This window comes from Sarcophilus harrisii, chromosome 3, assembly GCF_902635505.1.
Source record: "Sarcophilus harrisii chromosome 3, mSarHar1.11, whole genome shotgun sequence".
In the NCBI taxonomy this organism is placed as follows: domain Eukaryota; kingdom Metazoa; phylum Chordata; class Mammalia; order Dasyuromorphia; family Dasyuridae; genus Sarcophilus; species Sarcophilus harrisii.
Genome location: NC_045428.1, coordinates 256,179,903 through 256,198,197, shown reverse-complemented (window position 1 = coordinate 256,198,197; position 18,295 = coordinate 256,179,903). Strand labels below are relative to the sequence as shown.

The 18,295-nt window shown below is 31.7% G+C and overlaps 1 protein-coding gene across 1 annotated transcript in view; it reads right to left on the bottom strand.

Annotated features, from left to right (window-relative positions):
- The window catches only part of CFAP47 (cilia and flagella associated protein 47), a 759,462-nt gene that overhangs the window by 450,541 nt on the left and 290,626 nt on the right, over positions 1-18,295 (bottom strand). The window contains exons 37-39 of the mRNA XM_031959439.1: positions 5,609-5,730; positions 1,286-1,436; positions 550-638 (exon numbers count right to left, since the gene is read on the bottom strand). Of these exons, the coding sequence (XP_031815299.1) occupies positions 550-638; positions 1,286-1,436; positions 5,609-5,730 (362 nt within the window). The remainder of the gene's footprint in view (positions 1-549; positions 639-1,285; positions 1,437-5,608; positions 5,731-18,295) is intronic.

Here is an 18,295-nt window from a genome sequence, read left to right as displayed (position 1 = left end):
TCCTTTTTTAAATGTCCTAAAAAGTCATATTCAATCCAGTTAGATTCTATTCTTTCATCTTTAATTCCCCTAAATTATCCTTGTCTCAAGAGAAATAAATATACAGTGAAAGTGGGGCATACAGTAATTGAGAGTAATGTAAGCCTGCGGCAAAAGTCTACTTTATGATTTGCATAATATTTCAATTTTGTAATATAACTAGTGAGATGAAGATTTAGGGAGAAAAACTCAAATAATTAGCATGGCTTTGTTTCTTTTTGGGAGTATGCTGGATCAAATGAAGGGAAAAAAGGTTTTATAAACTCCATTTGATCAAAGATGTAATATAGTGCTATGAATTCCAAGTAAAGTTTATTTATATTTATTTACTATAATAATTCACAGATTATTACATATAAATTTTTTTATAAATTTAAAATGAAAACACCTTTATATTTAACCTCAAGTTTAGTCATTTTAAATAGTCAAATAAAATTGTTTAATTTTGTAAAGCATTGAGATCCAAGAACTCTTTGATGTTAGTAATGCCAAAATACAAACATCATTTACCTGAATTCTCCATCTGTTTGAAAAGGATTTTTAACTTTCACAAAAATTTTTTTCCATTCATAACATGGTGTTTTGCAGGTTATAATTTCCTGGAGCAAAGTGTATATAAAAATCATAGTTATAAATAAAACCAAAAATAATATGTTGAATTATAAAATTTGACCTAGGCAACCATAAAAAAGCTATCAAAACATATGTGAAATAATTTAAAAGTGCAATATTTACTTATATTTTCCCCATTTTCTTTTCAAGACATTTTATTGTTAAAATGGGTAAAATTAATGCCTATGATAATAGCAATAATAAACTATTTCTACTATAATTTCTTAATATGTAGAATTGATATTATTGTTCTGTGTTACATCAAATACATAAATAAATAAAAATTTTTAAAAGTTATCCACAAAGGAAAAGTTGCTATAATGGATCTATTTTCCTTGTCTCACATTATATCTTTGGAAACTCATTCCTATAGGGAGGGAGAACAGCATAGGAATGAACAGTTAGAAGAACAAAGATAAGAGATTATAATAGAAGGAATCTTATACATAGCTATAAGTACATAATATCCATATTATATATATATACACATATATATTATATATAATTTATAATTTACTATATAACAGAAGAGGAAACAAATTTTTACTTTCTATGTTTATGAGAGATAATAAAGATATAAATACAATCTTACATTAAATAATCTTAATCAACAACATGCACAAAAGTTACTTACCATAGCTTTAAAATTAGTAACTTCAGCCTTTAGAGCAAAAGTAATTGTAGTACCTTTGCTGCCATTTTTAGTTTTGGAAATTAACATCAGTATAGCTTCAGCAGGATGTAAAAAGCGACTAGTAAATAGCACATTAATATAAACTTTATCTCTGGTTTACAAGATTAAAAAAAAGAAGAAGAAATTTAGGATAAAAAAATCAATGAATATTTATTTGGTACTGATTATATTTTTACCATTGAATTATGTGTACTATAACACTATGCAAAGTACTAGAGACATTGAGTCATTAAATAATATAAAAGTTTATAGCTTAGTAACAAATAAGAGATAAATATGGTACAATCAGATAAAGCAAAATTCATAGAAAATAATTCAAAGAAGACAAGTAGTAAAGCATAAGCACTATGTAACTGTGAATTCTTATTGATATTTTTTCTGACATTTTTCATGTCTTATACATACATATAGGGATAAATATGTGAATCTTGCTTCTTTTCTATTGCCTGCACAGTTTTGGACTATCACACATAAATCTAACCACATCTTCCCACAAGCTTTTTTTTTTTAACCATAAGACGTTTTTTACAGATCATTGGGATTTTCAGAATGAAATTTTCTCAGATGCTTCATAAAGTTAATAAAAGAAAAAACTAAAGTTCTCTTATTCCCAATCAATAATTGATTATCATTAGACTTATAAAATCACAGCTGATTTTTTACATCTTTAATATTTAAAAGGTAATTACCTGATTATATGGAAACTAGAATTATACTTTTAGAGAAAACATTTTAGAGAAAACATTTCGAATTTTCTGCTTCTTAAGAAAGCACAATTTGAATGTTCTCATTCAAACATATTAAAAATGTTTTCAAAGGACTGAGTATTATCACGAACCTTACAGATAATGTCATCCAACTCCCCATTTCCTATATAAAGGATCTCAAGCCCAGAAAGTTGAATTGACTCATGTAAGATGAGCCAATTTACCTAAAATTAACAGGACTAAATAGGTATAGATTACAAGCATTTTTAAGCACCTTCATTCATGATAGGGGAATAATTTCCCCAGATAACATAGCTTTCAAGTACTGATGCCAGGAATCAAAAACCACATTTTTCAACTCCACATCTAATGCTTTCTTTAACTGCTTTTACACTTCTGTATGTTATGATATTCACATTTAAATATATTTTCACCAACTAAAAATACATTGTTTTCTACCATCTTCATTTGACATTTTGTTTTCTGACACAACACTATCTGAAGATAACATAGCTTATCAAATGTACTAGAACTTCACTATTATAGAGAAAAAAATCATTAAAAAGAAATCGCTCCTTGAAATTCATTCAAGAAGATTTAGTTACTGAAGTATCACAATTATCTACATCACAAATTGCTCATATAATGTTAGGATAAGGTTCTAAAATAACAGCACTATGTGAAAATAGGGAGAGACAAAATAAATGAGTGATGTTTATCCTGTTCCTCCAGCCTTGGTCAGTGATTTTCACTAGCTGTCTATTTCTTATATGTCCATTCTTACATGTTCTCTCTTCCTTAGGTAACATGGTTAAGTTGAAGTTGGTAAGGTGAGCAATAGTGTGCCCACATAGGTATGGAAATATTTTAATTGCTATCTATATTGGATGTCATTGCTTTGAAGTGAAGGGTTCTCTGATTTCTCTGGTATAAAGGAAATAAGGAAGAGAAAAGTAGTTCACAGGCTGTGATTTTACAAAAGGGTGGCTCATCCTACAAATTTTTTATAATATTATTTATGAAATTAACTGATTCCAAATATAGAGAACATAATCTCGATTAATAGAGTAAGATAAGGGAGATAGAGCCAAGATAGTGGAATAAAGGCCAACTCTCGACCAAACCCATCTAAATTACTTTTAATAATGACTCTAAACAAATTTCACAAAGCATTGGAACCCAGAAAAAAAAAAAAAAAAACAGAGTAGAGCCATTGTTTAGCCAAATACATCTTAGAATGTTAGCAGAAAAATTCTATGGCACCAGAATGGGAGTCCAGCACAGCCCTAACCTCAGCCCCAGAGCCAGTCCCCACACCAGCAAAGCAGGAAGGGGCCTTCAGTCCCTGAATCACCAGCATCACTGGGGGTTTTCAGACCTCTCAGACCAAAGGTACCAAAAGCAACCTGAAAGGTCAGCAGGAAAAATTTGTCTCAACTAAGGAGAGAGGGCCTTGAATAACCAGGAATGGAAATGAGACTTCTGGAGGCCTCAGCTCACAAGAAATCTCTTTACTAACCCTGAGGAAGGACTCTGCTGCTTTAGCACACTAGAACTTACAGCCATAGAAGAGCGGGGATACTCCTAACAGGGCAGAAAGGAAGGCTTGTGATCAGGTCCTTAAGAAGGATCTCTGAAAACATCCACATAAAACGCCTGAAGCTTGGGACAATGAACTTTCCACCTTGGAAGCAGAACCCTAGTTTAACAAAGAGTTAAAAGCTGAGTAATGGCTGAGAAAATGAGGAGACAACAGAAAAAGATTCTGACCACAGAAAGTTAATCTGGTGATAAGATCAAAACAGACACTCAGAAAAGGATAATAAAAATCAAAGATCCTATAATTAAAGCCTCCAAGAAAAGTAAGAATTTGTCTCAAGCCATGGAAGAGTTCAGAAGGGATTTTGAAAATCAAGTAAAAAAGATAGAGGAAAAATTAGGAAGAGAATGGAATAGTAAAAAAGGAAATAGAAAAAGCTAATAAAGAAAAGAATTCCTTAAAAAGCAAAATTAGCCAGATGGGCAAGGAGTTACAAAAGCTCACTGAAGAAAATAATTCCTTGAAAATTAGAATTGAGCAAATGGGAGCCAACGACTTTATGAGAAATCAATAAACAAATAAAACAAAACCACAAAATAAAAAAAAATAGAAAACAATGTGAAATATCTATTGGAAAAACAACTAACCTGAAAAAAAATCCAGGAGAAATCGTTTAAAAATTACAGGTCTACCTGAAAATTATGATAGAAAAAAAGAACCTTGAAAAAAAAAAATCTTTCAAGAAATTAAGAAAAACTGTGCTGATATTCTAGAACCAGAAGGTAAAATAGAAATTGAAAAAATCCAATGATCCCCTTCTGAAGGAGATCCCAAGAGTAATATAATTGAAGGTTCAATTTTAGATACCATAAGGTCAAATTTGAAAATTCATCATTGTCAGGTGTTCTTGGGGCAACTAAGTTGTTCAGTGAATAGAATGCCAGACTTGGAGTCAAGAAGACTCATCTTTCTCCTTTCAAATCTGGGCTCAAATTCTATTTGCATTGCCCTACCCTAAGCAAATCATAATTCCTGTTTGTTTCAGTTTTCTCATCTGTAAAATGATTTGGAGAAGGAAATGGAAAACTATTCTAGTTCTTCTACCAATAAAACCCCAAATGGGGTTACAAAGATTCAGGCACAAATTAAAACAAGTGAACAAAAATATTTTCTCTTTGTAAAGGAAAAAACTATTTGTATTAGTGTGTATTAAAAAACCATGACTGACAATGAATTTCTTACTTGAATAAATATTCATTCACATTGTGAAATTAGAAAATTATGCTGGTATGTAAGTATATTTAATATTATTGTTCCCAAATTTCTGATCAAATGAGAATTTTTTGTTCTCAATGGGGCCACAGAGAAATACCATTTAAGACTCTCAAAGTTTTAAAAAATGCCTTTCTAACCACTTGAGGCAGTATACTTATTGGTGTTTTTACCACATAAAACTGATAAAGCTATATAGTCAGAGGTATGAAATACAAAGAATTTGACAAAAACAAATAAATCAAATGAAGGCAAATAGAGGTACAATACATAGATAGTTAGACCTTCTGTCAGAAAAACCTGAGGTCAAATCTAGCCTCATATGCTTACTAGCTATGTGAGTTTAGAAAATGCATATAACCTTTGTCGGTCTCAATTTCCTTAACTATGAAATGGGAGTTTTCCCATATTTATTGTGGGAGTAAAATGAGATAATATTTGTAAAGGGCTTAGCATGATACCTGGAACATAATAGTTGTGTTTTTTTTTTTTAACAAATTCTTGTTTCCTAACATTAATGATGATTATACATATGTAAAATTAATTACATAAAAGGAAGATATATTTGTTTTGGCAAACTAGCCTTTAAAAACATTACATATGTGTACTCTGAAAAATTAATGTTTAAATTAAAGCATGATAATATGTATCTCCAAAAACAAATCAAATTTTAAATACATACATATGTTCCATATTAAAACTCTAGTATTAGTTTTTATTAAAGCCAAAGAAAAAGTCCCTTACCTTGAAGCAATAGTTATTATATGATGTCTATATTCTTCCTGTAATGAAAAATCCACTGCATCCCAACCTATAATTTTAGCATTATATAATAACTGTTCATGACTTGGATTTTTTAGAAGAATCTATTAAAGAAGAAAATACATTGCAATTATTAAGCTATATTAAAAATATTCAGGTAAGTCATGAACATAAAATAATAACATCATCAAATATGGATTTGAAAACTTTAGAGATAGATAATGTAGTCGAAGGGGGGAGGAAAATTGTCTTCCCTTTTCTGAAACTGTGTTCCCTTTACTGAAACTTCCTTTTAAGATTATTACTCAGAAATTATGTTCCCTTTTGATCTATGATCCCTTTTGGAGTCTCTCCCTAGATAAGTTATTTTTCAGGGATACCAGACCCTTTGATTCAATTAGAAATCCTAGTCAAAAAGCACCCCTTTGAAGTGTTTTAATTCTAAACGGAGATCTGGGATGGATACTGATAAGCATCTAGGCCTAGAAACCTTGGCTTCCTTTTCAACCTGAAGCCTCAAGACTCCTTTTAAAGGGCAGTTTCTGAACTTAGTCTTTGCAGAAGGTGCAAAGCAGCTTGCTAGGATCCTGCCCACTGAGAAGACATTCTCTTCTCAGTGTCAGCCTCCATTTCCCTAAATAGACCTTGCAGAAGGTCCAAAGCAGGTTGTTCTGCTTCTATGATCCTGCCCTCTGAGAAGGCATTCTCCTCTCAGTGTCAGACTCCATTTCCCTAATAGGACTTTGCTATTAAAGAAGTCAGTCTCTTAGCAAAACTGGTTTCCTATCCAATAATAAACTTTCATTTTTGCCTATTAATATTTGGGATTTCATGAAATTCTTTCATGAAGAACCTGTGTGCCACTAACCTTATCAGTCTCATTCTCTCATTTAGTAGATGAGAAAATTGAAATACAAAGAGATTAAATAGTAAATAATAGAGCTGAAATTCAAACTCATGTCTTTGAACTCCAATTCAGACTCTTGATCTGAATTCCAAAATAAAATGAAAGAATTATAGAACTAGACCTATAGTAGAAAAAAAAAAAAAACCTGAACAATGACTTGTCCAAAGTGCTAACAACAAAACTCAATTAGCATCCATATTTTCGAACTCCTGGAATACTTTTTTTCCCTCAAGCTAAAAGTTTTAAAGAAATTTAGCAAATGTAGTCTTCAAGTGAAAAATGAATTCTCTCCCACAGTGATCTTATCAACTCAAAACAACTGATTTTTTTAATAAAACTCAAATTTGTCCATATCATTTCCTTTCTTAAGAATTTTCAAAGATTCCCATTTCTTTCTTCTTAAAGGAAGCCAGGAAGATAAATAGTTGGAGTGAAGGAGGAATAGCCTTATAAGTAAAGATGATGAACAATTAGAGAAAAATGCCCAGAGCCAAGACATGAAATGTTTTGTTCTGTAAAACAGGCAGTAAGCTAGTTTTACTTGATCAAGGAAACAAGGTAGCAGGGAATAAGCAGGAGGAGGCTAAACTATGAAGGGCTTTGAAGGCCATGCAGAGAATTGTGTATTTGTTTCTGGAAGCAATAGAAAGCCATTGTAGTTTGTTTAAAAATTTGAAAAAAGGAACTACTGGTCACTCAATTCAAAAATTCAACGAGTATTTAAATATCTACTATACAAAAATGCAAAAATGTCATAGTAAGTAAAGCTGATCTCAAGCTTAGGAAAGCACTGGGTTCATATCCTGCTTTTTCTAACACAACTTGATGGTATGATCTTTAACAAGCCATGTAATAGTATCTCAGTGCACCCAAATAACTAAGAATCTAAATTACCAAATTGTCATCAACTGTTATCTTGACAGTTGAAGCTCCTGGGAGAGAAGAAAAAGGAAAAGTCTTTATCTCAATAAGGACAAGGCAATCTTGTCAGTGATAAGTTTTGTAAAAATAATGCAGTTCAAAGGTTGACTTCAGGGAGAGAAATTTGGCAAAATTTGGATTGAGGAAAATCTGAGAGATATTGAAGAATATTTAAAAGCAAATAATCTCCAGGCCTGGATGCTAATTTTGTTTCTAGTTCTGGGTTGAAAAAGCAGGAAAAGGAAAATTAAGGATATAAAAAATTAAAGAAAAATCAAGAAAAATTACAGAGTATACCTGAAATAAGTAAAACTTGGAAAGACAAGGCAAGATTAATAAAAGATAAATAGAAAGATTATACCAATAACTAAATAACTAAGGTGGATTGATGGTGGATGGATAGCTGTGGAGTTGTTGAAACAAAGAAAATAATCTGAATGAGTTGTCAAATTATTAAAATGCAAAATAATTAATTGTATTTTTACCTGCAGTTTAGGTTTGAAATATAATTATTCACAAGAAGTAAAAGGTAATAAGAATAAAAACTTCAATAATAATGAAGAGCTTACTGAATCTAGTCTACAATGTTTAATGGAGTGAAAATTATATCTGAAAGAAAGAAAAGGAGACTTGACTCATCAGAATGATAGAGAGTAAAAATTTTAACCCAGAGAAGAAAGGGAAGGGAAAAGACAGCTGTATAATTAGTTTTTACATAGTTCAAAGACCTTTTCAGAAGAATAGAGAAACAGGGACTATGAAGAGGAAAAAACTTCTCATTCTCCAAAAAAATGATATAAAAAATTCATAGAAAATGAGAAATCCAATAGGGATCTAAAAGAGAGAAGAAAAATAAAAGTAAATTTTTTTTGGTAATTAATTAAATTTGGTAATTTTTTGTTCATGAATACTGAGGCAATTATTTGTCGACCTGAAAGCAACAATAAAAAGGTATTACCTTCTTTACAGAATATGAATTCAAGACATTGAATTAGTCAATCAATAAATATTTATTTATTAAGTACCAAGCAGCTAGATGGTGCAGTGGATAGAACACCAGTTTGGAATAAGAAAGAACTGAGGTCAAATCTAACCTCAGACACTTACTAGCTGTGTGAACCTGGGCAGATCATTTAACTCCTACATGCCTCAGTTTCTCCTCTGTAAAATATATAAAGCATACTGGAGAAGGAAATGGCAAACCACTCCAGTGTCTTTGCCAAGAAAATCTAATAGACAAAAGCCCATAGAGTCATGTAGAGTGGACACAACTGAACATACCAGGCACTGTGCTAAGGAGAAACAATAAAAACAAATAAACCAAAAAATTCCCTCCCTTCAAGGAAATTATAGTGCCATGGAGGTTGGGAGGATACAATATAGAAAGAAATTAGCACAAACAAGCTATATACTGGATAAACAGTAAAGAGAGGGAAAGTACTAGATTTAAGAGAGTTTGGGAAAGGCTTCTTTTAGAAGATAAGAAACTAAGGACAATAAATAAACACTATTTATTGGGAGGAAAAAAATAGAAGAATGGACAGGATATTGGCCTGAGATGTGTGAGATCATAACAGAAAGGAAAAAGAGTTCATTAATTTATATTTATATTTATACTTACTAGCTGTGTAACCTTTTTGCTTTAGTTTCCTCATTTTTTAAAATGAGCTGGAGAAGAAAATGGCAAGCCACTTCACTATCTTTACCAAGAAAACCCCAAATGGAGGCACAGAGTAGAATATGACTAAAATAACTGAACAACAACATATGATGGAAATGTTATTGATATGATTTTGTTAAAGTATCTCATACTATTATTATTGAGAAGATGGGGATATGGGCATTAAATAAATGTAAATACAATAAGATGTATTCTGAGTGGGTGGCCATATTCTAGATTAGTTGTCTACATGGAAATGTGGAAAGAGTTATTCAGTGGCGATTTTCTAATTATCTGTGCTTGAGCTTATGTTATCCATATGACCATTAAAATTGCAGATAACAGATATATCTCTTTTCACTTCATTTAGTAATTTTTTGCTCATAATATCTGATAAAAGATTATGCTATAAGGAAAGACATTTTAGTATCTTCTTTCTGAGAAGTCATCATACAGCCTTTTCATTTGTTCTTTTTGATTTTAAATAAAGGGAACAGAGTTTCTTCAAACTTATTAGTTGTAGTCAGCAAGTTACTCAGTCAATATGTATTTATTAAGTTCTGACATGCACCATTTACTGTATTAAAATTTAAGGATACAAAAAAGGAGTGTAAAAAATTACAAAAAGTCCTTGTTCCCAAGAATTCACAACCTAATAAGGATCTCACAATCTAATGACTGAATGGAACAATCTAGCAATTGTTTCAAGATATCTGTAAGGAATTTTGCTTCCCAGTGCTCTGGAGTACTTGATGCCAAGTAGAACAAGGAATGATCCTCAAGAATGTCTTCCTTAATCCAGACTAACATATTCTCAAATAAGGATTCATTTGGCTTGGATTTGGTGGACCAATAATGTATATATAGATATATATAGATAGATAGATACACACACACACACACATACATATATATATATATATATATAAAGTAAGCTAAGTTTTGAATCTATTCTCCTATAAAGAATACCACCTTGAGGTGGTAAAGAGATGGGGAGAAATGTTTGTTCTGTGGCTTTTCTATGTGTTTGAAATAGACTTCTCTTAGAAAAAAAGATACTTAATTTTAAATGGTTAAATGTGTAGTATTTGGCTCAAAGGGCCAGTTGTATGAGACTCTCTTCACTGGTGATGATTATACTTAATATTATCAGGGACTGGTCAGAACAGGTGAGAGAGGAAAAGAAGAAAAAAGAGACCTTCACATCTTTTAAGGTTTTTCTGGCATTCAGTTTTAAAAGAGAAAATGGTCATTAAAACCTCTAAGCACAGAATCAGAAAAGATGCAATACCTTCAGAAAGGAAAAATAATTGCATGCTAGTATTGCTGGATGTAGACTATGTGAAGAAAAGTAATAGGAAATAATATTGGAAATGTCAGTGGGAAGATTGAATAGGACTTTAAGTATCAGTCTGAGAATTTATACTTTTATCCCAAAGGCAACAGGAAATCCTTGAATTTCTGAGCAGGGAAACCAAAGTGGTCAATTGGTATTTGAGGAATATCAATGTGGCAGCCTTTGGGAAGACAGATTGAAGAACAAAGGGACTGGAAACAGGAAAACCAAATTATAGTCTAAGTCCTGGCTTCTTAAACTGTTTTTACAACCTCATATAGGATTACATAACTGATTATGGAGGTCACAAAAAATTTGGCAACAGTAAAAGACTCCCTAATTCTCTAACTCCTGCAGTATCAAATACTCCACCAATATTTAATTCGTTATGTAAAAATAAACAAGCATCCATCTTCTTAGCATGAAAATTTGCTTTCATCTTTAATAAATAGTAAATTTTTAAATAAATGTTTTCATGATTTATTTTCAGTAAATGTTTCATTAGTATACCTATTCTATGTAGCTATGTACTCAGGATCACATAAAAATTTCTCAGGCAAAAATGGGTAACAAATGGAAAAAAATTTAAGAAGCCCTGCAATCTATATCACTTCTTGTTTAGAATAGTATCACCATCAGGTGCTGCTATTGAATATAAAGTCAGCTGAAACGTTTGCTCTTTTGTTTGAAATTCTTCCTAGGCCAAATATTTCTCCTCACCTTATGTGGCCAGAGTTATAACCTTTATTTTGGTCCCTAACTCTACCTCTTCCTTCCTCTTCAAATTGGAGGATGAAGTTTTGCAAGAGGATTCCAACCTAGATGGTGCCATAGTGCATATAGCATATTCTGAAGTCTGGAAGACTCATATTCCTGAATTAAAATCTGGCCTCAAAAGCATACAGTATCACATATATGTGATACTGGGCAAGTCATTAAATCTTTTGTTTTTGCCTCATTTTTGTCATCTGTAAAATGGGCTGGAGAAGGGAATGACAAGCCACTCCAGTATTTTTGTCAAGAAAACCCAAAGTGTCACAAAGAGTTGAACATGACTGAAAAATGACTGTAGAACATCAACACTAAGTAAACATAACCTAGCCTGGTTATAACAAGGAGTTTACCTTCTAGGCAAAGAGCAAAATGGCTCTTAGTCTGTGCAAATCACATTTTTTGCTATTTTATGGAATGGGTATAAGACAAAAAGAGGTTTTTTTTTAAGTCATAGTTATAAATTCTTTTAAACTGAACTCAGGGAATAAAGATTTTCACACTGTTTTGGGGTCCATCATCTCTCTTTTCAAAGAACTGCTTCTCCTACCTCTGTACCATCATAGATTTCTTGTTTCAAAATTCCTAGATCCAAAGCCCCTTGCCCCTCTTTAAGTGTTGCAGTAGTTTCTTTTTCTTCATGTGACTAGAAATCCCAGAATTCCCAGTAAAAGGAATTAACCCAATTATAGCACAAAGATTCTCCGTACCTTACACTAAGATAAAGGCTATATGAGTGAAGAGAAAGAATCATAGATGTAAGAAATATTATAAAGGTAGAAGTAATTATCTGGAATTCATCTGGACAAATAAAAAGATTATAGTACCATTAATAAAAATAAAAATTTGGAACATGGATAAGGAGGCTCTAAATGGCATGGTGCTTTGAGGATAAGTCTAAAATCAGAAGAACCTGAGTTCAAATACGACCTTACTGTCTGTGTGAACTTAATTTCTACTTAATTGCTATTTATTCCAGTTTTTTCAACCATAAAATAAGGCCAATAAAAGTACCAGTGTTTCAACATTATTGTGAGATAATTTGTCAAGTACACATCATAGTGCCTGACACTTACTGAGTGCTATATGTGTGTGTGTGCACACATATGCACATGTAGAAACACATGTGTGTACATATATATGTTGACTAAATTATTTTATTATTATATCACATGTAGTATTATATTTAGATATGTTGAGTATGAGAGATAAAGTACATTTGAGTTAAAAATAATTTGATTATCTACTGATAATACCAGACTAAGATTCAGGATGGTGATCAAGGCTAGATGGAATTTGAGGTAATCTGAAAAAAAATAAAAAATAGAACATTTGAGAGTTATAAGATCACAGGGGAGACATTATGGAGACAGAAGCCTCCAGATGCAGCACTAATGGACTCCTACATGTAGTTGTCAGACTGAGAAAGAGTGATACTTAGAAGGAATCCAAGGGAAATGAGAAAGTTTAGGAGAGGATAATTGATGATTTCAAAAAAGAAACATCAAAAAGAATATTATTCTTATCCTGAAATAAGGATAATAATTTTAACAGTGAAGAAATCATTCATAACCTTGAAGAGAACAATTTCAATTGATTTAGAAATCAGTTTTCAAGAGATTGGGAAGAAAAAGGAAAATAAAGTCACATGGACAACCTGTTTTAGCATCCACAAAATTTTAAAAAGAACTAGAGACTTTCTTCCATTTTTCTTTGGAGAAGTACATGGCACAAGAAGGCATAGATATGTTATAATCTGCTTTAGATGAGGGAGTTCTAACCCAATTAAATCTAAGCTGACTAAAGTGATGAAACACAAAATTTTATTATTTTGAAAGGAGAAAGGAGTTAGATGAACTTTTGTCTGTTGCTCTCTTGCCTATTGTAAAATTATGTTGCTTTGTAATAAAATGACAACTTACTTCAAACATTTTAATAAGCTAGAATTTTTTAAGATAATATATTTATGTTTTATATGAGTGCACTTTTACACTTTCAGAAAGCCAAGAGTGGGTATTTAAAATTAGGTTGGAATTAATCACCATTTTATAAAATAGTGATAGAAAATCTTTCAGCCTGTTAAATTATAATAAAGAATCCCACTAACCAGCATGTCACATTCAAGGACTTGAATAACATGTTTAGCCTTGATTGCTTTTCACATAAACTCTTTTCTTATAACCTTAATCATCTAAGTCTAGTTAAAAAAAATCAACTCGACTCTACATAGCAAAATTTTTCTTTCTGTTTATTTCTCCCTTATTGAATTTTTTTCAGCAAAGAGGTCACCTATGAGTCAATATTATGCAAGTTTATGTTATCAAAAAATCAAAAAACAAAACAGGATATGATGGATCCCAGATGATCAGACCAAAAAGGTAATTATGAGGTCAGTTATAATTTGCTCTTCAAACCATATGTGCCTAATATATAATTCACCATTTTTTTCTCCTTGATCCACAGTCACTTCCAATGCCTAATGAGGTGTCATCACTAATGCTGTTTATTTTCTCTGTTGTTGCTTCTGCTACTGAAATAGAGTCTGTATTCTCATTGATCCCTTTGCAGCATAACAGTGTAATCAAAATACCTTACATACATTGATAGCACTCACTCAGCTTTAACCAAAATTATGTCAATAAAGATGCATCCAACAAAATGGCTGAATAATGCAAATTTGCTTATAGAAAAGGAAGGATTTGTGATAGCATTTCAAGATTAGGTCAATGCCACCCATAAATCACAAACATTTTTGTGAAAAGTGGAAAGTGGGTATGTACCATTGAATACTGCAAAAAGTTAGCACCTAGAAGATACCTAGGAAAGACACAACCAAGGGGTTAAAATTATAGACCAGAAACATACTATCCTTTATACAGAACAAATGAGAACTCCCATACTACAAATATAAACTCCACAAGCATCAATAGCTCTCCAATTATTTAGTTCTGTCTTTATTTCTGTAAATGTTTGTAGGAACATTCTTATAGTTCTTGTGAGGTATTAGTCTTAGTTGGTACTTTATACATTCTCTCGTTATGTTGAATGAAATATGTCTTTGTCTTTTTCTGAAGGGTTTTGTTGGTTAAAATTAGAAATGTTTATGTTTTATGCGAATATATTTATGTGCTACATTTTGCTGATACAAATTGGTTCAGCTAATTTTTTGTGTTTTTCCAAATAAAGAATCATATCATCTGCAAAATGGGACAGTTTTATTTCCTCTTTGCCTCTCTTTTCAATTTATTTTGCATTATCATTACTATAGCTTGCATTCTTAGCACTATGTTAAATAGTAAAAATGATGATTGCCACCCATGTTTTAAATCTAATCTTATTGGATAATCCTCTTTTTTAATATAATTTTTGCTTTGATTTTAGAGAAGTACAACTTGCTATATTAAGGAAAAGTCCAGTTACCTCTCTCTATGCTTTTGTAGCAAAAATGAATTTTGGATGATGTTAAAAACTTTTTCAACAAAATTTGTTTCAACTGAATGTTGATATTTTCTTTGATGAAATTTTCCATCATTTTTATAATTTGTTCTTTGACTTACCAGTCTTTTAACAATGTTATTTAGTCTGATTTTTAGTTCTTCTAAAGTCTTTTACTACATATAACTATTGCATTATAATCAACAATGTATTTCTCCTTCATATTTTAGTTATTTTTGTTCCCTAACATAGTCGGCTTTTTACACAGGTGCTAAGGATAAGAAATATATAAACTCATTTCTATTCTCATTTAGTAACTGCCAAGCATTTCTTATCTCTAATTTGTCTAAAGTTCTATTGAGGTCCTTAAATTCTTTCTTGTTTATCTGTTTTTGCTAGATTTATCTGTCTGAATGAGATACATTGATATATTCCATCTACTTTGATAGTTTTGCTATTTTTCTCTGAAATTCATTTAATGTTTCTTTAAATATTTAGATTCTATCATTTTAAATGTATGCATTGAATCTTTAGCTGTGGTTTCTTGAAGCATAATATACTTTCCCTGTTTATCTTTTTTTTATCCTGGTTATATTTACTGTTGCTTTATTATGATTTAACATGCATATTAGGAATAAAAAATTCCACTCCAGCCCCTCATTTTAATGCTGTGTAAAACTTTATGTTCCAAGTCTGTTACTTATAAATTACATATTCTTGAATTTTGCTTTCTAAAACATATTTTGCTATCTTCTTCTATTTTATGGGTAAGTTTCTCCCATTCATATTCATGGTTATGTCTTAATTATATTTTTCCTATAATCTGTTCTCTCATACTTTGTACTTTGTCCTCCATTTAGAAATAAAAATAAGGTAGTAAAAGAGAAGTAATTTGAATGCCATATGATCAGTAAGTGAAGCAATCTGTTTCCATCTACTGTTCTTCTCTTTCTCTTAACCAATCCCAGATCAGTTTTTTTTCCTTTTTCTTCTTTCCTTTTAATGTCTTCCACAAGTTCCCCCAACTCTTCCATTGTTATAGTTTATTTTACTTATGACTCTTCTTTTCTCTATTCTGCCTTTCCTCTTAAATTCCTGGGACCAAGTAACATGCTATTCCATACTCATTTCCATCTTTTGGCCCCTATTAATATCTGTTAAAAATTAAATCACTTCTACATATGAATTATATATGAATATCTGTAATCTTCCTTTCCCCAAATCAGTCAATAAACATTATTTAAATAGGATTATATGCCAATAAATGTACAAGGTGCTAGGGATACAAAGAAAAAGGAAAAAAAAATCCTTGATCTCAAGAACTTTACAATCTAATGGAAGAAGAGAAGACAATGCACAAACAGGAAAGGTGGGGGTGGGAGGGATGGTATGATAAAGAAGTCCAAAAAAATTCACAAGCAGTGCAGCTGGTGGGATATAGGGAAAATATACTCCTTGTTTCCCTCACCTTAATTGGAAATTCTGGACCTCATAAGGTATGAATACCAAGTTTAACTCAACTTTGCAGCATAATGAGATTTCCCAAAGGAAAGTTTCCTGGGACTGAAGATAAGATGAAATCAGATGAAAATGAGTTTCATGGAACACCTGATCCCCCATCCCTTCTTCCTTATTTGTATATTATCTCATGTATTCCTATGATGTAATATTGTGAGTTCTGTTTCATTCTCATTTCCTCCAGAGTATAGTCTCCTAGTTCTAAGGTAATTAACTTTTATTCTCTTTGCTAATTTTCTCTTTTGACCTTTGAAGGCATTAAAGTCCTGAGAGCACACTTATTCCATCTCCCCCTATTAATCATGTAAGTAGCTATTTCTTACATAATCCCTTTGAATTTATGAGAAGCCTGTACCTTTCTATACTTCTCTTGTCTCTTACATTTCCATTCCAAAGTGTCTACTCCTTTCTGGACATTTCATCAGGAAATGTTTAAAGTCCCTTTAAAAAAAAAAAAAAAAAAAAAAAAAAAAAAAAAAAAAGATCTATTCTTTCCTCTGTAGGATTATATTCATTTTTACCAGATAAGTTTTTCTTTATTATAAACCTTTATCTCTTGCCCTTAAGAGCATCATATTCTAACATTTTCCTTTAGAATAGCAGCTTACTAGTTGTAAGATACTCCTGGAGATAAAACTGGCTTTTCTCCCCTCCACCCAGATATTCCCCCTTTGAATCAGAAAAGGATAGAGAAAGAAGAGGATTTGAAATGGAAAATAGGTTTCTTTCTGGAGAGCCAGAGTTAGGGAATGGAGAAAAGTTTTCTTCAGACTGATGTTCCTCATCAGGCTCAAGGCCTATTGGTCACTGCCTTATTTACTCCTATTGCCTTATTCCTGATCACCATTATGCTTTAATAAGTTTATAATGTCACTGGTTTCTAGTCTACACTACTCCGTTCTCAGACTACATCATTTCTGCTCTTCTCCATCAGACAGGATGGACTCATTCCTCAGCTGTCAGCTTAGGCAATCCAGAAGACAAACAAAGCAGCTGCCTTCTCATAAGATAGAGACTGCTCGTCATGTGGCAGCTCCATGGCCTCCAATCAATACATAACTGTAGAAAGATTACAATTAAATTAGGAGGCTATTTTGCAAATCTGGTTGTTGTTCTCCTTTGTTCTAGAAAAGAAGCAAGGATATCAGAAAGATGTCAACTTGAAAATGAATTGGATTTAAGTGAAGCAGAACTGTGCAAAATCTTCAGCTTCCTTCTCTCCCACAAAGTATTCTGAGCCCAGTGGCAAGACATAAGTCTAGATGGTGCTTAACACAGTGAAGAACAAAGAGTAAGCACTTAATGAATATTTATTGATTGCTAAATAGAGAATACTTGTTAGAATGGAAATAATAGGACAGAAATATATATAAATAAAATGGCTAAGTGGGGAGTTAATACCCAAGAGAATTAGGAAGATAAGAGTTTCTGACCTAACTTTATCAGAATCGACTCATCTTTCCTCAAACTAACTCTTACTTTCTCAGCTGAGGAATTCACCTCAGACTTTATGGAAAAAAGTAAAACTATTTAGCATCAGCTTCCCTTTCTTTTCTTTCTCATTACACCATTCAGATTTCATCCTCTATATCTTTTCTTTCACATTTATTTCTCATAAAGATACTCCATTTTCCTGCCCTGCAATTTTGATTTCCCCCCCCACCCCATGTCTAGAATTCCCCTCCTCATATCTATCTCTTGGCTATTTTTAAGATTCAACTTAAATCCTACTTTCTACAAGAGAACTTTTTAGTACTACCTCTCATACACCAACTCACTCCCTACTTTTAAAACTATCCCTTTAAATTATCTCCCATTTACATTGTATATTCATATACACTTGATTGCTGAAATGTTCTCTCATTTGAACATGATCTTCTTAGTGGTATTTTGTCTTGTTTTATAGCCTTAGTGCTTAATATTTGTTGGCTGATTGATAAAATAAAGTTGTCATATCAAATGAACAACATCCTGAACAGCTGAAAGAACTGGTGAATATTGCTATATTACTATCAATGCTATTTGAAAGCTGATAGAGAAATAGTTTTGTTGTTGTTTGTCCTTCATTCTTGAAGATAACCTTGATATTAAGAAGGTAACATTATAACATTTGCCTTAATT